Source organism: Muntiacus reevesi, chromosome 2 (genome assembly GCF_963930625.1).
Source record: "Muntiacus reevesi chromosome 2, mMunRee1.1, whole genome shotgun sequence".
Lineage (NCBI taxonomy): Eukaryota > Metazoa > Chordata > Mammalia > Artiodactyla > Cervidae > Muntiacus > Muntiacus reevesi.
The window spans coordinates 213,760,521-213,787,581 of record NC_089250.1 but is presented as its reverse complement, the minus strand read 5'-3'; the positions used below and the strand labels follow the sequence as shown (position 1 = coordinate 213,787,581).

The 27,061-nt window shown below is 55.2% G+C and overlaps 2 protein-coding genes across 2 annotated transcripts in view; both read left to right on the top strand.

Moving 5' to 3' along the window:
* LOC136157415 (mucin-12-like) overlaps window positions 1-27,061 on the top strand; it is a 65,700-nt gene that overhangs the window by 5,346 nt on the left and 33,293 nt on the right. The window lies entirely within an intron of this gene.
* Window positions 780-25,538, top strand: LOC136159065 (mucin-3A-like). The gene is made up of 45 exons (XM_065920848.1): window positions 780-860; window positions 1,685-1,851; window positions 2,738-2,867; window positions 4,304-4,416; window positions 4,631-4,853; window positions 4,931-5,043; window positions 5,366-5,939; window positions 6,197-6,309; window positions 6,524-6,746; window positions 6,818-6,936; window positions 7,180-7,283; window positions 7,821-7,884; window positions 8,125-8,202; window positions 8,272-8,829; window positions 9,070-9,147; window positions 9,362-10,823; window positions 10,931-11,082; window positions 11,258-11,429; window positions 11,876-12,014; window positions 12,552-12,615; window positions 12,859-12,936; window positions 13,006-13,563; window positions 13,804-13,881; window positions 13,972-14,508; window positions 14,752-14,837; window positions 14,920-15,215; window positions 15,665-15,777; window positions 15,992-16,214; window positions 16,286-16,404; window positions 16,648-16,764; window positions 16,940-17,069; window positions 17,561-17,645; window positions 17,743-18,804; window positions 20,203-21,081; window positions 21,182-21,280; window positions 22,211-22,326; window positions 22,439-22,497; window positions 23,093-23,241; window positions 23,624-23,689; window positions 24,048-24,210; window positions 24,395-24,571; window positions 24,658-24,740; window positions 25,006-25,058; window positions 25,227-25,264; window positions 25,409-25,538. The coding sequence occupies exons 1-45, from the start codon at window positions 780-782 to the stop codon at window positions 25,536-25,538; spliced, it is 10,221 nt and encodes a 3,406-aa protein (XP_065776920.1).

The following is a 27,061-nucleotide window of genomic DNA, read 5'->3' as shown; positions in this document are numbered from 1 at the left end:
GGAGGAGGACATGGCAAGCCACTCCAGTATTCCCGCCTGGAGAATCCCATAGACGGAGGAGCCTGAAGGGCTCTAGTCCATGGGGTCCACAAAGAGCCAGACCTGACTGAGTGACTAAGCACAGCAGAGCACCGTAGTCCCATATAGTTTCTCCATATTTTGTTGCCTGGGGAGAGGTGGGTCTAGGTGAAATCACTGCAGCACTGCAGTGAACGGTCCCAGGTCCCTGTCCATCTCAATCCCAAGGCTGGAAGACACGTACGTGGGCAAAGGATTCAGGTTTCCTTCCCATCCCAATTCCTCTTGGTGAGGCTGCCCCAGGGAGTAGACAGATGTTGGCTTTTAGAAACTGGAAGGAAACCAGTGCAAAAGTGCTTCTGATGGAGGAAGGTGGCACGTCCTACCTTCTGTGACTCGTACCTGGAACATGGGGAAGTGAGTAACCTATGTGGTGTTAAGGTGACAGACCGACCTACCACTGTGTTCCTCTGTTCTACGCCAATACAGGAACTTCAGCCATGGCCACTTCCACCTCTAATGAGCTTTGGCGCACTGCTCTGAGGAATTCCCCACACTCCAAAGGCACAGCAAAGTGGCCACTGAACACCCCCAAAACTTATCCCACTCCCGATGCTAGGGAAAACATACCCAAGACCATCCGCACCTCCCCGCACTCGAAATCCCTGTCTGAAACATTGCTCAAATCACCCATCAATTCCAACCCCCCAACAATCCCCACGTCCAAGTTTGTCTTCAAGGTTGAAACCAGCCCACCTACCATGATCGTCTACATGGGCTCGACAGAGTGCACCAATCCAACAAGCCTCATAATCACCACCACTTACCCCACCACCACCTGCGTGAGCCAGACCCACGTGTCCTTCCCCAGCTCTCACCCCACCACGCCGGGGACAGAGACACCACGGACAGCCATCACCAGTGCTTATCCCGTGTCAACAACCAAGAGACTCACCTCCGCCGTGACCAGTCCCCCCACAGTCACCACTCCAGGGAAAACTCCCACAACCACAGCCCCACTCTCCTCCTTTGTCCCAGCCACACACACAACCCCAGATACTCTGATCTCCTCTATGACTGGTACCACTAAAAGGACTACCCCAGCCACGGCAAGTGTCCACAGAGCTGCGTCTCCTACCCCAACAATCGTGCCTACCTCTCCTCCTACCCCTTCTCTGACTTCTAGGAACACCTTGATAACAACAGTGTCTGACAAAAGCTTCTCACCCACTACCCATACTATGAGCACTGCTTCACTTCCAGACACTCTCAGTACATTTAAAATATCCACAGCCACCACGCATGCTCCGACCTCAGCTGGTTCACTGACAACACTTACAACATCAGTTGCACCTGCTGCTACTGAAGCAACCACTGGAATAGGTACACCAAACACAACTCCTGTGAACACAACGGGCTCCATGAAAACAACACTCATTCCAGGGACTGACATTCCCACAGAAACTCTCACTGCCTCGGTTACTTCAGTTTCTCCAGTCATGTCCTCAACCAGTCCTGCCACATTTACCACATCCAAATCCAGCCCTGCGCCAACCAGCACTGATACACACATGACATCCACTGCCAAGGGACCACCCCCCACCACTGTAGCCACTACAGAAACAGGCGAGACAAGGGACCCAACATCTCATGCTTCTTCCACCAGGAAAACCACATTTCTTACTACCACTGTTGTGTCTACAGAATCTGTAACGACAAAGATTACTTCTACTCCCCCAATCACATCATCAGACACACCTACAAATATAGTCAATTATCCGACAACCATTACTTCCACTTCAGTGACTACCAATACCTTGACATCACCCATCGGTAAGCCTCAGTCTTCACCTGCTCTGACCATAGAACCAGTCCTTACTATAACCTCAAACACCTCCCCTCTATCCACTTTGATAATAACTACCACCCAGGCTATGACCACCCCTCCATTCCTCACTACTACTATGACCACGATCCCAACAGAAATCACCACTCCAACCTATATTTCAAACCCAGTCACCTCAATTACGGCAACATTGCCATCCACCTCTATTACAGAAATGGACGAGACTGGGACTCCAAATATAGTAACACCCACATCAGTAACATCACAAAGAACACCAGGTATGACGTCGTCAACCAGCTTCTCGATAGGAAGGAAAACCACACTAGCCACAACTGAGTCCACATCCAGGAGTACCACTGTCACATTGACCTCTACCACCAACCTCAGCACCACACTAACTCTGTCTAGCACCTCAACTACAAGCACAGACACAAATGTCACTTCATGTACTGTCACTACCCAAGATACTGACACAACCTTCAGCGCTGAAACAACTTCAGCCACCAGGGAGAGTACAACATCCATGTTCACGAGTGCCCACAGCACAGTGTCTCGTTCCCTCACTGCCACCATTCCAGCAACATCTCTAGGTATTTGTTCCATGTCTACCAGCACTACCAGGACCGCTCAGGCAACGAGTACCACCTCACCTGCTATAAGCACCGATGCACTGCACACAACCACAGCAATTCCTCCCAGTGACATCTCTAGCCGCCCTGTCACCACGGGAGTGTCCTCTCCTCTGTCAGGCACATCATCTGCCACTCCCACCAGCATACTATATTCTCCGGCATCCACCACCTCGAATCCCATCGCCACCAATACCCTGACCTTGTCTACAGGGGTGCCTCTCTCCTCTTCACCTGCTCCCAGCACAGAGCCCGCCTCTCCGTCGAACCCGAACTCCAGCCCTCCGCCCACCAAGACGACCACACTCCCTCCCACCCAAACCACTGCTGGCACCTCGCCTCAAACAAGCACTCCCAGCACGTCCACCACCCAGGTTGCCACGCCCATGGACACCTGGTTCACATCCATCACAACTGTGCCCACTACTTCTATCACAGAAACCACCAAGGGCATAAACACTCATTCAGTAACCACATTCATCCCAACAACATCACAAAGCACCACAGCCCTCACCTCTTCAACCATCTACTCCACCAGCAACACAGCCACATCTCCATTCTCATCATCCCTCCCTGCCACCACCATCCTGCAGACATCCCCGACTGTACCTCCAAACTCTGTCAGTACAGAAATCCTTACCCCGACACCACCCACCAGTGAGTCCACATCCACGAGTACCACTGCCTCATTGAGCTCCACCCGTGACCTCAGCTTCACACTTGTGACGTCCAGCACCTCACCCACCATCACAAATAATGTCCCACCTTCCCTCACCACCCAAAATACAGACACAACCTTCAGTGTTGTCACAAACTCAGTCACTGTGCCTACTACTGAGACACCCACGTCCGCTACCACCCACAGCACAGCGGCTCCCTCCCTCACTACCACCATTCCAGCTACGTCTCTAGGCACTTCTGTGTCTACCAGCACTACCAGGGCCGCTCAAGCAACGAGTACTACCTCACCTGCCACATGCACTGATCCACTGCCCACAACCACAGTAAATACTCTCAGTGACACCTCTAGCCAGCCTGTCACCACGGAGGTGTCCTCTTCTCTGTCAGGTACATCATCTGCCACTCCCACCAGCATACTATATTCTCCGGCATCCACCACCTCGAATCCCATCGGCACCAATACCCTGACCTTGTCTACAGGGGTGCCTCTCTCCTCTTCACCTGCTCCCAGCACAGAGCCCGCCTCTCCGTCAAACCCGAACTCCAGCCCTCCGCCCACTAAGACGACCACACTCCCTCCCACCCAAACCACTGCAGGCACCTCACCTCCCAGAAGCACTCCCACCGCGTCCACCACCCAGGTTGCCACGCCCACGGACACCTCGTCCACATCCATCACAGCTGTGCCCACGACTTCTATCACAGAAACCACCAAGGGCTCAAACACTCATTCAGTAACCACATTCATCCCAACAACATCACAAAGCATCACAGCCCTCACCTCTTCAACCATCTACTCCACCAGCAACACAGCCACATTTCCATTCTCATCATACCTCCCTGCCACCACCATCCTGCAGACATCCCCGACTGTACTTCCAAGCTCTGTCAGTACAGAAACCCTTACCCCGACACCACCCACCAGTGAGTCCACATCCACGGACACCACTGGCTCATTGAGCTCCACCCGTGACCTCAGCTCCACACTTGTGACGACCAGCACCTCACCAACCATTACAAATAACGTCCCACCTTCCCTCACCACCCAAAATACAGACACAACTTTCAGTGTCACAAACTCAGTCACTGTGCCTACTACTGAGACATCCACGTCCGCTACCACCCACAGCACAGCGGCTCCCTCCCTCACTACAACCATTCCAGCTACGTCTCTAGGCACTTCTGTGTCTACCAGCACTACCAGGACCGCTCAGGCAACGAGTACCACCTCACCTGCCACAAGTACCGATGCACTGCACACAACCACAGCAACTCCTCCCAGTGACACCTCTAGCTGGCCTGTCACCACGGGAGTGTCCTCTCCTCTGTCAGGCACATCATCTGCCACTCCCACCAGCATTATATATACTCCGGCATCCACCACCTCAAATTCCATCACCACCAATACCCTGACCTTGTCTACAGTGGTGCCTCTCTCCTCTTCACCTGCTCCCAGCACAGAGCCCGCCTCTCCGTCGAACCCGAACTCCAGCCCTCCGCCCAGCAAGACGACCACACTCCCTCCCACCCAAACCACTGCTGGCACCTCGCCTCAAACAAGCACTCCCAGCACGTCCACCACCCAAGTTGCCACGCCCACGGACACCTCGTCCACATCCATCACAACTGGGCCCACGACTTCTATCACAGAAACCACCAAGGGCTCAAACACTCATTCGGTAACCACATTCATCCCAACAACATCACAAAGCATCACAGCCCTCACCTCTTCAACCATCTACTCCACTAATAACAGAGCCACATCTCCATTTTCATCATCCCTCCCTGCCACCACCATCCTGCAGACATCCCCGACTGTACCTCCAAACTCTGTCAGTACAGAAACCCTTACCCCGACTCCACCGACCAGTGAGTCCACATCCACGAGTACCACTGCCTCATTGAGCTCCACCCGTGAACTCAGCTCCACACTTGTGACGACCAGCACCTCACCCACCATCACAAATAACGTCCCACCTTCCCTCACCACCCAAAATACAGACACAACCTTCAGTGTTGTCACAAACTCAGTCACTGTGCCTACTATTGAGACACACACGTCGGCTACCACCCACAGCACAGCGGCTCCCTCCCTCACTACCACCATTCCAGCTACGTCTCTAGGCACTTCTGTGTCTACCAGCACTACCAGGACCGCTCAGGCAACGAGTACCACCTCACCTGCCACAAGCACCGATGCACTGCACACAACCACAACAACTCCTCCCAGTGACACCTCTAGCCGCCCTGTCACCACAGGGGTGTCCTCTCCTCTGTCAGGCACATCATCTGCCACTCCCACCAGCATACTATATTCTCCGGCATCCACCACCTCGAATCCCGTCGCCACCAATACCCTGACCTTGTCAACCGGGGTGCCTCTCTCCTCTTCACCTGCTCCCAGCACAGAGCCCGCCTCTCCGTCGAACCCGAACTCCAGCCTTCCGCCCACCAAGACGACCACACTCCCTCCCACCCAAACCACTGCAGGCACCTCACCTCCCAGAAGCACTCCCACCGCGTCCACCACCCAGGTTGCCACGCCCACGGACACCTCGTCCACATCCATCACAACTGTGGCCACGATTTCTATCACAGAAACCACCAAGGGCTCAAACACTCATTCAGTAACCACATTCATCCCAACAACATCACAAAGCATCACAGCCCTCACCTCTTCAACCATCTACGCCACCAGCAATACAGCCACATCTCCATTCTCATCATCCCTCCCTGCCACCACCATCCTGCAGACATCCCCGAATGTACCTCCAAACTCTGTCAGTACAGAAACCCTTACCCCGACACCACCCACCAGTGAGGCCACATCCACGGGTACCACTGCCTCATTGAGCTCCACCCGTGACCTCAGCTCCACACTTGTGACGAACAGCACCTCACCCACCATCACAAATAACATCCCACCTTCCCTCACCTCCCAAAATACAGACACAACCTTCAATGTCACAAACTCAGTCACTGTGCCTACTACTGAGACACCCACACCTGCTACCACCCACAGCACAGCGGCTCCCTCCCTCACGACCACCATTCCAGCTACGTCTCTAGGCACTTCTGTGTCTACCAGCACTACCAGGACCGCTCAGGCAACGAGTACCACCTCACCTGCCACAAGTACCGATGCACTGCACACAACCACAGTAAATACTCCCAGTGACACCTCTAGCCGCCCTGTCACCACGGGAGTGTCCTCTCCTCTGTCAGGCACATCATCTGCCACTCCCAACAGCATTATATATACTCCGGCATTCACCACCTCAAATTGCATCACCACCAATACCCTGACCTTGTCTACAGTGGTGCCTCTCTCCTCTTCACCTGCTCCCAGCACAGAGCCCGCCTCTCTGTCGAACCCGAACTCCAGCCCTCCGCCCACCAAGACGACCACACTCCCTCCCACCCAAACCACTGCTGGCACCTCGCCTCAAACAAGCACTCCCAGCACGTCCACCACCCAAGTTGCCACGCCCACGGACACCTCGTCCACATCCATCACAACTGGGCCCACGACTTCTATCACAGAAACCACCAAGGGCTCAAACACTCATTCGGTAACCACATTCATCCCAACAACATCACAAAGCACCACAGCCCTCACCTCTTCAACCATCTACTCCACCAGCAACACAGCCACATCTCCATTCTCATCATACCTCCCAGCCACCACCATCCTGCAGACATCCCCGACTGTACCTCCAAGCTCTGTCAGTACAGAAACCCTTACCCCGACACCACCCACCAGTGAGTCCACATCCACGAGTACCACTGCCTCATTGAGCTCCACCCGTGACCTCAGCTCCACACTTGTGACGTCCAGCACCTCACCCACCATCACAAATAACAACCCACCTTCCCCCACCACCCAAAATACAGACACAACCTTCAGTGTTGTCACAAACTCCTTCACTGTGCCTACTACTGAGACACCCACGTCCGCTACCACCCACAGCACAGCGGCTCCCTCCCTCACTACCACCATTCCAGCTACGTCTCTAGGCACTTCTGTGTCTACCAGCACTACCAGGACTGCTCAGGCAACGAGTACCACCTCACCTGCCACAAGCACCGGAGCACTGCCCACAACCACAGTAAATACTCCCAGTGACACCTCTAGCCGCCCTGTCACCACGGGAGTGTCCTCTCCTCTGTCAGGCACATCATCTGCCACTCCCACCAGCATACTATATTCTCCGGCATCCACCACCTCGAATCCCATCACCACCAATACCCTGATCTTGTCTACAGTGGTGCCTCTCTCCTCTTCACCTGCTCCCAGCACAGAGCCCGCCTCTCCGTCGAACCCGAACTCCAGCCCTCCGCCCACCAAGACGACCACACTCCCTCCCACCCAAACCACTGCTGGCACCTCGCCTCAAACAAGCACTCCCAGCACGTCCACCACCCAGGTTGCCACGCCCATGGACACCTGGTCCACATCCATCACAACTGTGCCCACTACTTCTATCACAGAAACCACCAAGGGCACAAACACTCATTCAGTAACCACATTCATCCCAACAACATCACAAAGCATCACAGCCCTCACCTCTTCAACCATCTACTCCATCAGTAACACAGCCACATCTCCATTCTCATCATCCCTCCCTGCCACCACCATCCTGCAGACATCCCCGACTGTACCTCCAAACTCTGTCAGTACAGAAACCCTTACCCCGACTCCACCGACCAGTGAGTCCACATCCACGAGTACCACTGCCTCATTGAGCTCCACCCGTGACCTCAGCTCCACACTAGTGACGACCAGCACCTCACCAACCATCACAAATAACGTCCCACCTTCCCTCACCACCCAAAATACAGACACAACCTTCAGTGTCACAAACTCAGTCACTGTGCCTACTACTGAGACACCCACGTCCGCTACCACCCACAGCACAGCGGCTCCCTCCCTCACTACCACCATTCCAGCTACGTCTCTATGCACTTCTGTGTCTACCAGCACTACCAGGACCGCTCAGGCAACGAGTACCACCTCACCTGCCACAAGTACCGATGCACTGCACACAACCACAGCAACTCCTCCCAGTGACACCTCTAGCCGCCCTGTCACCACAGGAGTGTCCTCTCCTCTGTCAGGCACATCATCTGCCAGTCCCAGCAGCATACTATATTCTCCGGCATCCACCACCTCGAATCCCATCGCAACCAATACCCTGACCTTGTCTACAGGGGTGCCTCTCTCCTCTTCACCTGCTCCCAGCACAGAGCCCGCCTCTCCGTCGAACCCGAACTCCAGTCATCCACCCACCAAGACGACCACACTCCCTCCCACCCAAACCACTGCAGGCACCTCACCTCCCAGAAGCACTCCCACCGCGTCCACCACCCAGGTTACCACGCCCACGGACACCTCGTCCACATCCATCACAACTGTGCCCACGACTTTTATCACAGAAACCACCAAGGGCTCAAACACTCATTCAGTAACCACATTCATCCCAACAACATCACAAAGCATCACAGCCCTCACCTCGTCAACCATCTACTCCACCAGCAACACAGCCACATCTCCATTCTCATCATCCCTCCCTGCCACCACCATCCTGCAGACATCCCCGACTGTACCTCCAAACTCTGTCAGTACAGAAACCCTTACCCCGACACCACCCACCAGTGAGGCCACATCCACGGGTACCACTGCCTCATTGAGCTCCACCCGTGACCTCAGCTCCACACTTGTGACGACCAGCACCTCACCCACCATCACAAATAACGTCCCACCTTCCCTCACCACCCAAAATACAGACACAACCTTCAGTGTCACAAACTCAGTCACTGTGCCTACTACTGAGACACCCACGTCCGCTACCACCCACAGCACAGCGGCTCCCTCCCTCACTACCACCATTCCAGCAACGTCTCTAGGCACTTCTGTGTCTACCAGCACTACCAGGACCGCTCAGGCAACGAGTACCACCTCACCTGCCACAAGTACCGATGCACTGCACACAACCACAGCAACTCCTCCCAGTGACACCGCTAGCCGCCCTGTCACCACGGGAGTGTCCTCTCCTCTGTCAGGCACATCATCTGCCACCCCCACCAGCATACTATATTCTCCGGCATCCACCACCTCGAATCCCATCGCCACCAATACCCTGACCTTGTCTACAGGGGTGTCTCTCTCCTCTTCACCTGCTCCCAGCACAGAGCCCGCCTCTCCGTCGAACCTGAACTCCAGCCCTCCGCCCACCAAGACGACCACACTCCCTCCCACCCAAACCACTGCTGGCACCTCGCCTCAAACAAGCACTCCCAGCATGTCCACCACCCAGGTTGCCACGCCCACGGACACCTCGTCCACATCCATCACAACTGGGCCCACGACTTCTATCACAGAAACCACCAAGGGCTCAAACACTCATTCGGTAACCACATTCATCCCAACAACATCACAAAGCACCACAGCCCTCACCTCTTCAACCATCTACTCCACCAGCAACACAGCCACATCTCCATTCTCATCATCCCTACCAGCCACCACCATCCTGCAGACATCCCCGACTGTACCTCCAAGCTCTGTCAGTACAGAAACCTTTACCCCGACACCACCCACCAGTGAGTCCACATCCACGAGTACCACTGCCTCATTGAGCTCCACCCGTGACCTCAGCTCCACACTTGTGACGTCCAGCACCTCACCAACCATCACAAATAACATCCCACCTTCCCCCACCACCCAAAATACAGACACAACCTTCAGTGTTGTCACAAACTCAGTCACTGTGCCTACTACTGAGACACCCACGTCCGCTACCACCCACAGCACAGCGGCTCCCTCCCTCACTACCACCATTCCAGCTACGTCTCTAGGCCCTTCTGTGTCTACCAGCACTACCAGGACCGCTCAGGCAACGAGTACCACCTCACCTGCCACAAGCACCGATGCACTGCCCACAACCACAGCAACTCCTCCCAGTGACATCTCTAGCCGCCCTGTCACCACGGGAGTGTCCTCTCCTCTGTCAGGCACATCATCTGCCACTCCCACCAGCATACTATATTCTCCGGCATCCACCACCTCGAATCCCATCACCACCAATACCCTGACCTTGTCTACAATGGTGCCTCTCTCCTCTTCACCTGCTCCCAGCACAGAGCTCGCCTCTCCGTCGAACCCGAACTCCAGCCCTCCGCCCACTAAGACGACCACACTCCTTCCCACCCAAACCACTGCTGGCACCTCGCCTCAAACAAGCACTCCCAGCACGTCCACCAACCAGGTTGCCACGCCCATGGACACCTGGTCCACATCCATTACAACTGTGTCCACTACTTCTATCACAGAAACCACCAAGGGCACAAACACTCATTCAGTAACCACATTCATCCCAACAACATCACAAAGCATCACAGCCCTCACCTCTTCAACCATCTACTCCACCAGTAACACAGGCACATCTCCATTCTCATCATCCCTCCCTGCCACCACCATCCTGCAGACATACCCGACTGTACCTCCAAACTCTGTCAGTACAGAAACCCTTACCCCGACTCCACCGACCAGTGAGTCCACATCCACGAGTACCACTGCCTCATTGAGCTCCACCCGTGACCTCAGCTCCACAATTGTGACGACCAGCACCTCACCCACCATCAAAAATAACGTCCCACCTTCCCTCACCATCCAAAATACAGACACAACCTTCAGTGTTGTCACAAACTCAGTCACTGTGCCTACTACTGAGACACCCACGTCCGCTACCACCTACAGCACAGCGGCTCCCTCCCTCACTACCACCATTCCAGCTACGTCTCTAGGCACTTCTGTGTCTACCAGCACTACCAGGACCGCTCAGGCAACGAGTACCACCACACCTGCCACAAGCACCGATGCACTGCACACAACCAGAGCAACTACTCCCAGTGACACCTCTAGCCGCCCTGTCACCACAGGAGTGTCCTCTCCTCTGTCAGGCACATCATCTGCCACTCCCACCAGCATACTATATTCTCCGGCATCCACCACCTCGAATCCCATCGCCACCAATACCCTGACCTTGTCTACAGGGGTGCCTCTCTGCTCTTCACCTGCTCCCAGCACAGAGCCCGCCTCTCCGTCGAACCCGAACTCCAGCCATCCGCCCACCAAGACGACCACACTCCCTCCCACCCAAACCACTGCAGGCACCTCACCTCCCAGAAGCACTCCCACCGCGTCCACCACCCAGGTTGCCACGCCCACGGACACCTCGTCCACATCCATCACAACTGTGCCCACGACTTCTATCACAGAAACCACCAAGGGCTCAAACACTCATTCAGTAACCACATTCATCCAAACAACATCACAAAGCATCACAGCCCTCACCTCGTCAACCATCTACTCCACCAGCAACACAGCCACATCTCCATTCTCATCATCCCTCCGTGCCACCACCATCTTGCAGACATCCCCGACTGTACCTCCAAGCTCTGTTAGTACAGAAACCCTTACCCCGACTCCACCCACCAGTGAGGCCACATCCACGGGTACCACTGCCTCATTGAGCTCCTCCCGTGACCTCAGCTCCACACTTGTGATGACCACCACCTCACCCACCATCACAAATAACGTCCCACCTTCCCTCACCACCCAAAATACAGACACAACCTTCAGTGTCACAAACTCAGTCACTGTGCCTACTACTGAGACACCCACGTCCGCTACCACCCACAGCACAGCAGCTCCCTCCCTCACTACCACCATTCCAGCAACGTCTCTAGGCACTTCTGTGTCTACCAGCACTACCAGGACCGCTCAGGCAACGAGTACCACCTCACCTGCCACAAGCACCGAAGCACTGCCGACAACCACAGTAAATACTCCCAGTGACACCTCTAGCCGCCCTGTCACCACGGGAGTGTCCTCTCCTCTGTCAGGCACATCATCTGCCACTCCCACCAGCATACTATATTCTCCGGCATCCACCACCTCGAATCCCATCACCACCAATACCCTGATCTTGTCTACAGTGGTGCCTCTCTCCTCTTCACCTGCTCCCAGCACAGAGCCCGCCTCTCCGTCGAACCCGAACTCCAGCCCTCCGCCCACCAAGACGACCACACTCCCTCCCACCCAAACCACTGCTGGCACCTCGCCTCAAACAAGCACTCCCAGCACGTCCACCACCCAGGTTGCCACGCCCATGGACACCTGGTCCACATCCATCACAACTGTGCCCACTACTTCTATCACAGAAACCACCAAGGGCACAAACACTCATTCAGTAACCACATTCATCCCAACAACATCACAAAGCATCACAGCCCTCACCTCTTCAACCATCTACTCCACCAGTAACACAGGCACATCTCCATTCTCATCATCCCTCCCTGCCACCACCATCCTGCAGACATCCCCGACTGTACCTCCAAACTCTGTCAGTACAGAAACCCTTACCCCGACTCCACCGGCCAGTGAGTCCACATCCACGAGTACCACTGCCTCATTGAGCTCCACCCGTGACCTCAGCTCCACACTAGTGACGACCAGCACCTCACCAACCATCACAAATAACGTCCCACCTTCCCTCACCACCCAAAATACAGACACAACCTTCAGTGTTGTCACAAACTCAGTCACTGTGCCTACTATTGAGACACACACGTCCGCTACCACCCACAGCACAGCGGCTCCCTCCCTCACTACCACCATTCCAGCTACGTCTCTATGCACTTCTGTGTCTACCAGCACTACCAGGACCGCTCAGGCAACGAGTACCACCTCACCTGCCACAAGTACCGATGCACTGCACACAACCACAGCAACTCCTCCCAGTGACACCTCTAGCCGCCCTGTCACCACAGGAGTGTCCTCTCCTCTGTCAGGCACATCATCTGCCAGTCCCACCAGCATACTATATTCTCCGGCATCCACCACCTCGAATCCCATCGCCACCAATACCCTGACCTTGTCTACAGGGGTGCCTCTCTCCTCTTCACCTGCTCCCAGCACAGAGCCCGCCTCTCCGTCGAACCCGAACTCCAGTCATCCGCCCACCAAGACGACCACACTCCCTCCCACCCAAACCACTGCAGGCACCTCACCTCCCAGAAGCACTCCCACCGCGTCCACCACCCAGGTTACCACGCCCACGGACACCTCGTCCACATCCATCACAACTGTGCCCACGACTTCTATCACAGAAACCACCAAGGGCACAAACACTCATTCAGTAACCACATTCATCCCAACAACATCACAAAGCATCACAGCCCTCACCTCGTCAACCATCTACTCCACCAGCAACACAGCCACATCTCCATTCTCATCATCCCTCCCTTCCACCACCATCCTGCAGACATCCCCGACTGTACCTCCAAGCTCTGTCAGTACAGAAACCCTTACCCCGACACCACCCACCAGTGAGGCCACATCCACGGGTACCACTGCCTCATTGAGCTCCACCCGTGACCTCAGCTCCACACTTGTGACGACCAGCACCTCACCCACCATCACAAATAACGTCCCACCTTCCCTCACCACCCAAAATACAGACACAACCTTCAGTGTCACAAACTCAGTCACTGTGCCTACTACTGAGACACCCACGTCCGCTACCACCCACAGCACAGCGGCTCCCTCCCTCACTACCACCATTCCAGCAACGTCTCTAGGCACTTCTGTGTCTACCAGCACTACCAGGACCGCTCAGGCAACGAGTACCACCTCACCTGCCACAAGTACCGATGCACTGCACACAACCACAGCAACTCCTCCCAGTGACACCGATAGCCGCCCTGTCACCACGGGAGTGTCCTCTCCTCTGTCAGGCACATCATCTGCCACTCCCACCAGCATACTATATTCTCCGGCATCCACCACCTCGAATCCCATCGCCACCAATACCCTGACCTTGTCTACAGGGGTGTCTCTCTCCTCTTCACCTGCTCCCAGCACAGAGCCCGCCTCTCCGTCGAACCCGAACTCCAGCCCTCCACCCACCAGGACGACCACACTCCCTCCCACCCAAACCACTGCTGGCACCTCGCCTCAAAGAAGCAGTCCCAGCATGTCCACCACCCAGGTTGCAACGCCCACGGACACCTCGTCCACATCCATCACAACTGTGCCCACGACTTCTATCACAGAAACCACCAAGGGCACAAACACTCATTCAGTAACCACATTCATCCCAACAACATCACAAAGCATCACAGCCCTCACCTCTTCAACCATCTACTCCACCAGCAATACAGCCACATCTCCATTCTCATCATCCCTCCCTGCCACCACCATCCTGCAGACATCCCCGACTGTACCTCCAAGCTCTGTCAGTACAGAAACCCTTACCCCGACTCCACTGACCAGTGAGTCCACATCCACGAGTACCACTGCCTCATTGAGCTCCACCCGTGACCTCAGCTCCACACTTGTGATGACCAGCACCTCACCCACCATCACAAATAACGTCCCACCTTCCCTCACCACCCAAAATACAGACACAACCTTCAGTGTTGTCACAAACTCAGTCACTGTGCCTACTACTGAGACACCCACGTCCGCTACCACCCACAGCACAGCGGCTCCCTCCCTCACTACCACCATTCCAGCTACGTCTCTAGGCACTTCTGTGCCTACCAGCACTACCAGGACCGCTCAGGCAACGAGTACCACCTCACCTGCCACAAGCACCGATGCACTGCACACAACCACAGCAACTCCTCCCAGTGACACCTCTAGCCGCCCTGTCACCACAGGGGTGACCTCTCCTCTGTCAGGCACATCATCTGCCACTCCCACCAGCATACTATATTCTCCGGCATCCACCACCTCGAATCCCATCGCCACCAATACCCTGACCTTGTCTACAGGGGTGCCTCTCTCCTCTTCACCTGCTCCCAGCACAGAGCCCGCCTCTCCATCGAACCCGAACTCCAGCCATCCGCCCACCAAGACGACCACACTCCCTCCCACCCAAACCACTGAAGGCACCTCACCTCCCAGAAGCACTCCCACCGCGTCCACCACCCAGGTTACCACGCCCACGGACACCTCGTCCACATCCATCACAACTGTGCCCACGACTTCTATCACAGAAACCACCAAGGGCTCAAACACTCATTCAGTAACCACATTCATCCCAACAACATCACAAAGCATCACAGCCCTCACCTCGTCAACCATCTACTCCACCAGCAACACAGCCACATCTCCATTCTCATCATCCCTCCCTTCCACCACCATCCTGCAGACATCCCCGACTGTACCTCCAAGCTCTGTCAGTACAGAAACCCTTACCCCGACACCACCCACCAGTGAGTCCACACCCACGGGTACCACTGCCTCATTGAGCTCCACCCGTGACCTCAGCTCCACACTTGTGACGACCAGCACCTCACCCACCATCACAAATAACGTCCCACCTTCCCTCACCACCCAAAATACAGACACAACCTTCAGTGTTGTCACAAACTCAGTCACTGTGCCTACTACTGAGGCACCCACGTCCGCTACCACCCACAGCACAGCGGCTCCCTCCCTCACTACCACCATTCCAGCAACGTCTCTAGGCACTTCTGTGTCTACCAGCACTACCAGGACCGCTCAGGCAACGAGTACCACCTCACCTGCCACAAGTACCGATGCACTGCACACAACCACAGCAACTCCTCCCAGTGACACCTCTAGCAGCCCTGTCACCACAGGAGTGTCCTCTCCTCTGTCAGGCACATCATCTGCCACTCCCACCAGCATACTATATTCTTCGGCATCCACCACCTCAAATTCCATCGCCACCAATACCCTGACCTTGTCTACAGTGGTGCCTCTCTCCTCTTCACCTGCTCCCAGCACAGAGCCCGCCTCTCCGTCGAACCCGAACTCCAGCCCTCCGCCCACCAAGACGACCACACTCCCTTCCACCCAAACCACTGCTGGCACCTCGCCTCAAACAAGCACTCCCAGCACGTCCACCACCCAGGTTGCCACGCCCACGGACACCTCGTCCACATCCATCACAACTGGGCCCACGACTTCTATCACAGAAACCACCAATGGCTCAAACACTCATTCGGTAATCACATTCATCCCAACAACATCACAAAGCACCACAGCCCTCACCTCTTCAACCATCTACTCCACCAGCAACACAGCCACATCTCTATTCTCATCATCCCTCCCAGCCACCACCATCCTGCAGACATCCCCGACTGTACCTCCAAGCTCTGTCAGTACAGAAACCCTTACCCCGACACCACCCACCAGTGAGTCCACATCCACGGGTACCACTGCCTCATTGAGCTCCACCCGTAACCTCAGCTCCACACTTGTGATGTCCAGCACCTCACCCACCATCACAAATAACGTCCCACCTTCCCTCACCACCCAAAATACAGACACAACCTTCAGTGTTGTCACAAACTCAGTCACTGTGCCTACTATTGAGACACCCACGTCCGCTACCACCCACAGCACAGCGGCTCCCTCCCTCACTACCACCATTCCAGCTACGTCTCTAGGCACTTCTGTGTCTACCAGCACTACCAGGACCGCTCAGGCAACGAGTACCCCCTCACCTGCCACAAGCACCGATGCACTGCACACAACCACAGCAACTACTCCCAGTGACACCTCTAGCCAGCCTGTCACCACGGAGGTGTCCTCTCCTCTGTCAGGCACATCATCTGCCACTCCCACCAGCATACTATATTCTCCGGCATCCACCACCTCGAATCCCATAACCACCAATACCCTGACCTTGTCTACAGTGGTGCCTCTCTCCTCTTCACCTGCTCCCAGCACAGAGCCCGCCTCTCCGTCGAACCTGAACTCCAGCCCTCCGCCCACCAAGACGACCACACTCCCTCCCACCCAAACCACTGCTGGCACCTCGCCTCAAACAAGCACTCCCAGCACGTCCACCACCCAGGTTTCCACGCCCATGGACACCTGGTCCACATCCATCACAACTGTGCCCACTACTTCTATCACAGAAACCACCAAGGGCACAAACACTCATTCAGTAACCACATTCATCCCAACAACATCACAAATCATCACAGCCCTCACCTCTTCAACCATCTACACCACCAGTAACACAGCCACATCTCCATTCTCATCATCCCTCCCTGCCACCACCATCCTGCAGACATCCCCGACTGTACCTCCAAACTCTGTCAGTACAGAAACCCTTACCCCGACTCCACCGACCAGTGAGTCCACATCCACAAGTACCACTGCTTCATTGAGCTCCACCCGTGACCTCAGCTCCACACTTGTGATGACCAGCACCTCACCCACCATCACAAATAACGTCCCACCTTCCCTCACCACCCAAAATACAGACACAACCTTCAGTGTTGTCACAAACTCAGTCACTGTGCCTACTATTGAGACACCCACGTCCGCTACCACCCACAGCACAGCGGCTCCCTCCCTCACTACCACCATTCCAGCTACGTCTCTAGGCACTTCTGTGTCTACCAGCACTACCAGGACCGCTCAGGCAACGAGTACCACCTCACCTGCCACAAGCACCGATGCACTGCACACAACCACAGCAACTCCTCCCAGTGACACCTCTAGCCGCCCTGTCACCACAGGAGTGTCCTCTCCTCTGTCAGGCACATCATCTGCCACTCCCACCAGCATACTATATTCTCCGGCGTCCACCACCTCGAATCCCATCGCCACCAATACCCTGACCTTGTCTACAGGGGTGCCTCTCTCCTCTTCACCTGCTCCCAGCACAGAGCCCGCCTCTCCGTCGAACCCGAACTCCAGCCATCCGCCCACCAAGACGACCACACTCCCTCCCACCCAAACCACTGCAGGCACCTCACCTCCCAGAAGCACTCCCACCGCGTCCACCACCCAGGTTGCCACGCCCACGGACACCTCGTCCACATCCATCACAACTGTGCCCACGACTTCTATCACAGAAACCACCAAGGGCTCAAACACTCATTCAGTAACCACATTCATCCCAACAACATCACAAAGCATCACAGCCGTCACCTCTTCAACCATCTACTCCACCAGCAACACAGCCACATCTCCATTCTCATCATCCCTCCCTGCCACCACCATCCTGCAGACATCCCCGACTGTACCTCCAAACTCTGTCAGTACAGAAACCCTTACCCCGACACCACCGACCAGTGAGTCCACATCCACGAGTACCACTGCCTCATTGAGCTCCACCCGTGACCTCAGCTCCACACTTGTGACGACCAGCACCTCACCCACCATCACAAACAACGTCCCACCTTCCCTCACCACCCAAAATACAGACACAACCTTCAGTGTTGTCACAAACTCAGTCACTGTGCCTACTATTGAGACACCCACGTCCTCTACTACCCACTGCACAGCGGCTCCCTCCCTCACTACCACCATTCCAGCTACGTCTCTAGGCACTTCTGTGTCTACCAGCACTACCAGGGCCGCTCAGGCAACGAGTACCACCTCACCTGCCACAACCACTGATCCACTGCCCACAACCACATTAAATCCTCCCAGTGACACCTCTAGCCAGCCTGTCACCACGGAGGTGTCCTCTCTGCCGTCATTCACACCCTCTGCCACTCCCACCAGCACACTATATTCTCCAGCATCCACCACCTTGACTCCCATCACCACCAGTGCCTTGACAGCATCCACGAGTGTGCTTTCATCCACTACTGCCACAACCACAGAGCCAGCCTCCACTTCCTCCAGAAACACGAACCCTCTATCTAGTATCCCCACTCCCAACACCACTTCTGTCCCTTTTCCTCCCACCAGCACTCCTACCAGGTACATGACAGAAATCACCACTCCCACGGACACTGAAGCTCCCACCTCGACCACAACCCCTCTGTCCCTGCCCTCCACTACAGAAACCACCCAGGCTGCTAGCACACACTTGGTGACCACAATCACCCCCGCAATAGTCCATACCACTGCGATCCTCACCTCTTCAACCACCTGCTCCACCACGAGCACATCCACATCTGCATTCACTGTATCCCTCCCTGTCTCCACCATCGTGCAGACATCCATGACTGTACCTCCATCCTCTGTCAGTACAGAAGCATCTACCCTGACAGCAGCCACCACCCTGTCCACATCCACGAATCCCGTTGGTTCCTCAACCTTCAAGCCCGACCTCAGCTCCACCCTTGTGCTGTCTAGCTCCTCCCTCCCCACCACAGATATCATCCCATCTTTCCCCACTACCCATAATACAGGCACAACCTCTAACATCATCACAACCTTAGCCACTAGGCCTAGCGGCACATCCATGTTCCCTTCCACCCAAAGTACAGCAATTCCCTTCCTCTCTACCAGCGTTCCAGCTCCATCTTTAGGCCCTTCTCTTGTGTCTACCAGCAGTACCTGGACCACTCAGGCAGACAGTACCACCTCATCTGCCTTGAGCACGTCTAATTCAATGCAGGAAACTGCTGAAACCACTTTGGCACCCACCACCACTGATACATACACGTATCAGTCCAGTTCCATGGGACTGTCCTCCACTGCAGCTTCTACACAAACAGCCAAGACGAGGGACACAACCCCGCTTGCTTCATCTACTTTGAGAACCACAGTTACTCCTATTGGTACGGTTTCTGTAGAGTCTCTCACAACAGATATTACTTCTCTTTCTCCAATCACACCCTCAGTCACTCAAACAAGTACAGTCCATGTTCAGACATCTCCAGGCTCTACTCCAGTGACCAGTAGTAACTTGACAGCATCCAGTTTGCCTGCATCATTTCCGTCTTTCCCAACCACAGAGCCAGTACCCACCGAAACCACAGACACCACCCCTCTGTTTACCCTACCCACAATCCCTGCCACCCAGGCCACGTCCACCCCTTCACCTCCGACTGGGACGTTTGCCACAAGCAGAACTGAAGTCTCCACTCCCACATATACGTCTCCCCCTGCCACCTTGATCACAGTATCTCTTAGCACCCCTTCAACCACAGAAGTTGTTAAGACTGGGACATCAAACATGGTAATACCACCCACCTCCATAACAGCTCTCAGTACTTCAGGTGTTTCTCCCTCTTCAGCTTTCCCTATATTGAGAACTTCTACTAATGCGATAAGTACCCCTTTTGGTACCATCATCTCCTCTTCAATACCTGCAATAACAATATCATCTCTATCTTCTACCAGCCCAAGTTCAGAGACCTCCACGACAAGTAGTTCTTTTTCTACCTCCTCTCAAGAGTCCAGCACAGAAATCACAGGCCCTTCCTCTATCACTACATTTCCTACTTTTTCATCAACTGAAACGACAAAAACTTCCCCCACCATGACTTCCCTCATAACCTCTCCCACCCGAACGACCACCATGCTGACTCTGTCTTCCACCACCCCATGTCCAGAATCCATATCTGTTACAATAGTGTCTGCTTCTCCCACTACACCATGTATAGAAGTGGGTCCAAAGACTGACGTTACCTCTACACCCACCGTCCCATTGTCAGTTTTTACCTCTACTACTGAGATGGCCACCTCTCCCAGTTCCACAACCACAACAACTCTCTTCCCTGTAAAACCGGACACTTCCACTTCCTTTCTGGAAACTCACCCTACCAACCAGACCGCTGCTCCTGGTTCTGTCAGCACTGGAACCACTCCCATTAGCACGGTTTTCCCGAGCACACAAAGATCCACCACTGGGACCTGGATCGGCACCAGCTTTGTAACTACCCCACGTGTAACGGGCTTCCCTGGCCTCCCACCGACCATGAAACCAAGTAGCAGCTCTTCATCTTCCATCGTGACTACAAGCAAGTTGACAGCCCCCAGCCCAGTCATCAGCAGTACTTCAGGGATACCAGCGGGCACCACCAAGACTCTCTCCACCGTTACGTCATCCAGGACAACTTCAACCACAACCCAGACGACCACACAATCCAGGCAGACCACCACGGCAGGTTTGGATCACTTGCTTCCTTGTTGCCTCTCCTCCCTCTCCTGCTAAATTCCCATGACCAAGGTCAGTCCTGGCCTGAACTTCCCCTTTTTCTTGCTACCCAGAACGTTGTGACAATGGTGGCACCTGGACACAGGACCACTGCTCCTGCCTTAGCACTTTCTATGGCCCCAAATGCGAGTTCGCTGTGGAAGAGATAAATATGGGTGAGTTGTTCTCTGCACTTTCTCTCAGGAGGTGCCACGCCTCAAATGGGCCCAATCATTTTGCCAAATCTCTTCATCTGTGCTTTCTCCCTCGTGCTCTCCTCAATCCCAGACCATGACTACTCTCTACCCTTACCTCCAGGAGGTCGCTGGGGTCACTCTCTTTTTTGATATCTCCTCTCAGTTTGTGTTGCTTGGAGTTGTATTAGGTTCTAATTTCTCCTGTAACAAATTACCACAAACTTAGCAGATGAACAATACAAATTTATTATTTTGCAATTCTGTTGATTGGAAGCCCGACACGAGTCATGAAGGGCTAAAATTAAGGTGTTGCCTAGGACTGGTTCTTTCTGGTGGCCCTTGGGAAGAATCCATTCCTTTGCCCTTTCCCAGACTTGAGAGCTGCCCATTCTCTTTGTCACAAGGCCCCCTGGCTCCCTTTGATGCCAGCAGCATTGCATGTCTGTTCCTTATTTCCATACTTACATCATTCTTTGAGTGATTCTGACTTTTCTTCCTCCTTCCTCCTCTCTCTACGGACCTTATGATTATACTAGGCCCACTGGATATTCCTTGTTAATTTTCTAATATTAAATCAGCAGATTAGTACCCTTAGTTCCATCTGCCACTTTGATCGCTCCCTGTCATGTAGCATAACATATTCCCAGATTCTGGGGGTTAGACATAGGCACCTTTGTTATTCTGCTTCACTGGGGGAGCCGAGAGACTACAGAACTGACTGCTGGACACTCCCACTTGCAGTGTTTCTCACATCTCGGAACAACACCTTCCAGAATTCCTACCTCTCTCTTTCCTGCTATTCAGTCAGTCCTCAGAGGGTCCATGGGAGCATCCTCTAGGTTGGGATGGTGGTAGTGATGTTAGACAGGAACGGATCATGAAATGACCAGAGCAAGGCATGTTGTGCAGACAAGGTGGACGCTGAAGTGGGCATGGAGGTGTCTGTCAACCAGGAGTTCTCCCCGGACCTCAATGACAACAGTTCTAAGGTCTACAGGGATTTCACGAACACCTTCCGGGATCAGGTGAGGAGGAAGGGGGGGAAAGTTCAGAGGTATGTTCTTGCAGTGTAGCTTGGGCCCTGGGGTGCCATCTGATTGGAGGTTCAGATGTGAGCTGTGATCCTTGGCATTTCAGATAAAGAAGATTTACCAAAACGTGCAGGGGTTCAAGGAGGTGCAGATCCTTTCTCTGAGGTAGGACCCCTTTCCGGGGCTGTGGAGGCAGTGTCAAGTATGTGTGGTGGTGGGAGGGGTGCACAAAAAAGGGCCAAAGAAGCCATCCTTTGCTTTTGGAGTCATTCAATGTCACAGAGAGGGATGGATGGAGGAGGCGAAGGAGAGTGTTTGGGGATCACCTTCAGGATTTATTCCTCTGTAGGAGGGATGTCTCCCCTTCCCTTGAAGCATGTTGGATGCAGAGTGAGGAGGTGCCTGAGGCTTGGTGCCTGGTGTCTGGACCATAGCTGGTCTCTCTGGTTGGCACCTGATATAGTGGACGGGTCAGCAAGAGGGAGGCAGAGAGCCCAGGAGGGCACGGTTTGATTATGGCGTGAGGGAACACAAAGAGAATGTCAGTCACTCCTTGTCCCGCCTGCCCAGGCTGCCCAAGGCAGAGAAGCTAGCAGCCCCTTCTGGACACAATCAGTCTGGAATCCCATCTCGTTGCCTCTGCCCCTTCCTGTCAACACCTGCATAGCTGTGGCTGGTCTGGAAATGCCCTTCTGCAGTTGCATGGTGGCTTGGGCCTGGGCACCTTTTAAGGCTCTCTGCACCCCACCCCCACCCCCAGGAATGGCAGCATCGTGGTGGAATATCTAGTCCTGCTGGAGTTACCCTTCAGCACCCAGCTGGAGGAGGAGTATGAGAAGGTGAAGCTGGCCTTGAAGGAGGAGCTCCAGAATGTCAGCCAGGATGGGGACAGCTGCCAGAATGACCAGGGTGAACAGAGGCTGGGGGCCTAGGGCTGGAGGGAGGGGTCAGGGTCACAGCCACCATCCCAGCTTGCTCCAGCGCACACAGGGGCCTACGGGGGGGCAGGTGTCAGCTCTGGGGTACCTCAGGCAGGATAGGAGAAGGGAGACGGGTCCACAGAAACCTGGGTCAAGGGTGAGCCTAAGGAAGGGTTGTCAGAACCTAGGAGCTGCGGAAGAGAGAGCTGCTGAAGGTCTCCCGGGTGGCTGAGGATCCCTGGCTATTCAGGGGACATGAGGGAGGCCCAAGGAACCTTCCTTCAGGGCCCATCCAAACCTCGCCCATACTGACAAATCTCTCTGTCCCATTCTGTGCCTCCCCCGACTCCACCCGTGCCTGTGGCCCCCAGTCTTGTGTTTTAAGCCTGACTCCATCAAGGTGAACAATGCCACCAGGACGGATCTGTCCCCGGAAGGTGAGAGGTGGGGCAAAGGGCTGAGTGGCCCCAGGTGGCAGGGATCCCTCCCACAAGGGACAGCTGTCCATTGAAATTCCCAGGGAGGAGGGGAGCCCTTTTGGGGAGGCAAGCGGTACCGACTTGGCAGGGCTGCCTCTCAGGTCCTTGTTAGAAGCTGCCACGTGAGGAAGGATCAGCAGAGAAGGTGAGGAGAGGGTGACGGGCCCACCCTGCACTCATCTAATCCCTCGGTCTACCCGCCGACACGCCACCAGCAGAAATGCAGTCCTCTATCCATTTTCAGAATTACCATGGCCAGGCCCCAGAGTAGAATGCATGAGGTCTTTACGTCTGCAACCCCTTACCTATCCCCCAGCCATCTGTCGCCGCGCTGCTGGCAAAGATGTCAAGGATTTCTACTTCCCTTTCCTGGAGGAGAACCAGCTCCGATGTGTCACCAATTGCACGGCCGGCGTGGAAGGCGCCATTGACTGCCATCAGGGCCAATGCGTTGTGCAGAAGAGTGGTCCTTCTTGCCGGTGAGGCCCCGCCCACAGGCAGCTGGGCCAATCCCCGACCCCTAACCGCGGCCGGCCAGAGGCCCCGCCCACTTGCCCCAGGATGGAGCCCCGCCCACCTGCCAGGACCAGGATGGTCCAGGGGCGTGGCTGCACCAGACCCGGGAGGTGGTGAGGTGATGTGACCTGTGGCCCCCTCCCCTAGCTGCTACTCCACGGACACGCACTGGTTCTCGGGCCCGCGCTGCGAGGTAGCCATCTCCTGGAAGGCGCTGGTCGGGGGCCTGGCGGGAGCCGGGGCCCTGCTTCTGTTGCTGCTGGTGGTGGCGCTGAGCGTGTTCGTCTTGCGCTCCCGGAGGAGGGACAGGCAAGGCCAAGGCAGGTGAGTGAGCTGAGGGTGGATGGGTGACGGGAAAGGCGTCTCCGACCGGGTTACCCTGCCCTGACGACTCGGCCACCTTCTGGCAGGTCCAGGGACGACAGGAAGTGGTTCGAGACCTGGGATGAGAACACTGCGGGGACTTTTTCTAACTCGGGCTTCGAAGATGACAGTGAGTGTTGACTTCTGGCGAGGGTGGGGGTGCCTCCCTGGGCACCATTTCCTCCTGGGGAGACTAGAGGACTTCTCTTGTCCAAGACAGGCGTTTACCTTCGGCCCTCGCTGCTTCCACGCGCCCCCCTCTAAGGCCCAGGTCCTGCACAGGCCCTCCCTGCGCGGAAGCCCCCTGAGGCCCCGTCTTCCTCACATTTTCTTCCCTCCCCCTTTTCCTCCCCATCTCTTCCTCTTCCTCCCCCTGTTCTCTTTTCTCTCTCTAGTTAACGAAGAAAACTTCCCTGTGGCCTTGGACACCGTGGACACCAATGCCATGGTGAGGGATTGGGAATGGGTTGATGGTAAGGAGCTGTCCCTGGTCCAGCTCCTGATGCCCCTCTCCCAGGGCAGGGGGCTTGATGGGCCAGGAGGCAGTGACCTCTTAGCCGGGCCCCTGAAGGGTGATTCCCTGTTCTCACTCCCCGTCTTGTGATTTCTATGGCAGGTGTATATTGACAGACCTGAGGTGGCCTTGTCCTCACTGTGAGCCCACACTGCCCTCTCCACCTGCCCGGACAGCGGAGAGAACCATCTGCACTGCCTTTAGAGAGATGGCTGCAGGCTTTTGTGGCTCAGTCTTCTGGTTTCCTAGGGCATAACAGACCTCCATCTACCCTCATCCCCCAGCTTGGGTGAAATCTACCTGGAGACCCAGTTCAAATCCACGCTCTTCCACTGTGGGACCTTGGGCAAATCAATAACTTCTCCGAACTTCGGTTTTGTCATCTGTAAAGTGCAAGTGGCCCACTCCTCCTGACGCTTCCTGTGGGTTTCAGTGAAGCCAGGTGTCCTGGGTCCGACCTCTGTCCAATGCACCTTCCTGTTGGCCTTCATCTCATATGGCTTCACTCACATTCCAGTCCCCATGTCCTTCCCCGAGGCTCGCGCCTCTGTCTCTCCTTTTCCTGTGTGCACCCCTACTGCCAGCCAGGTCCTCCCTTGGTACCTGTAAGCAGCCTGCAGCCTGTCCCAGCCCCTTACCCTGTCCTCCTGTAACTCCCTGCTGCGCCCCTCCACCACTTCTTAACCCTCTCCCCTCTGAACCCACTTCTTCTTAAGTCCCTCCTCCCCCACACTCCGCCCTGTGTCTCCCTGTTTCCATACCTTTCCCTTCCTCATCTTTCTACCCTCAACCCTAAATTCCCCCTGCCCCCCACATCTCCGTGCCCCACTCCTAAATCCTCCCTCCCCCCCACCTCCCCTTTCCTAGGTAGATACAGATGCCCTCTGCATCTTAGGACCCCCAACTGGTGTTCTCTAGGCCAGGTCCCCCATTCTGAGTCCCCATCCTTCCTGTCACCCATAAGGGCCCTGGATCCCGGTGGGTGGGGGGTGGCAGGCAGATTCCCATGTCCCTGAAGATGAGGGGAAGAGGGGCCCTGAGGTGGGAAAGCTCCCTCAGCCCCTCCTCCCTGTCCCCCTAACTCTCTTCTCTCTTAGTGCCCCCCACTTCCTACCCCTCCCGACCTCTCCTCCCCTTTCCTCTCCCTGGTTCACCCCCATCTGTGCTATGACCTGTGAAGCCAGAAGCCCATCCTTCCTATGCAGGAAGACCTCACTTGGGGACAGGAAGTCTGCAAGTCTCCAGTTCACCCAACTGTACATAATGTAATATTTGTTGTAAACAAAACAAAACAAAACAAAATACCTGCTCTGTGCCTTTTTTTCCCCTCATGCTCCCATCGGTTGAGGAGCAAGTACATTGGAAGAGATATTGTGGGGGGCGCGTGGGAGTGCTGGTTTCTTCCATTGAGGAAGAAAGGGTTGTTTGGCCAGCTCTCAAGGGCCATGACTGTCTTCAAAGGGAATGTAAAGACTGGAGGACCCATTTTTTTCAGGGAGTGGGTGGGAGCAGGGGGTGGAAGCCTGTGGAGTTTGTCGTCTGTGCCCCTTAATGTTAAGAGCTCAGAGCTGGCTTTGGGTGGTGGGTGACTCTGGTGGGGTCACCCACTGGAGTGGTGACCACCGCCACTGGCCACAATGGTCAGAGCCGCCTTTGGCTCTGATGGGTAAGCCAAGCATCCCCAAAGACCTTGAGACTAGAAGCCTCAGTGGCAGACACACTCCTGCCAGAGCCTGCCGTACCTGGGACCCTCTTGTTCCCACTATTGTGGGCAGCCAATCCTGTCAGACCAGAGCTGAGGGGGGTCAGGGCTGGCACAACCTGCTTCCTTGGGTGGGGGTGTTGGAAAGCCCCTGGGACTTTTGTTCAGGACAGAAGAGGGTACTGGCAGTGGCCACTGTGAGGGTGGAGACCAGGACCATAAAGCCTCAGGTGTG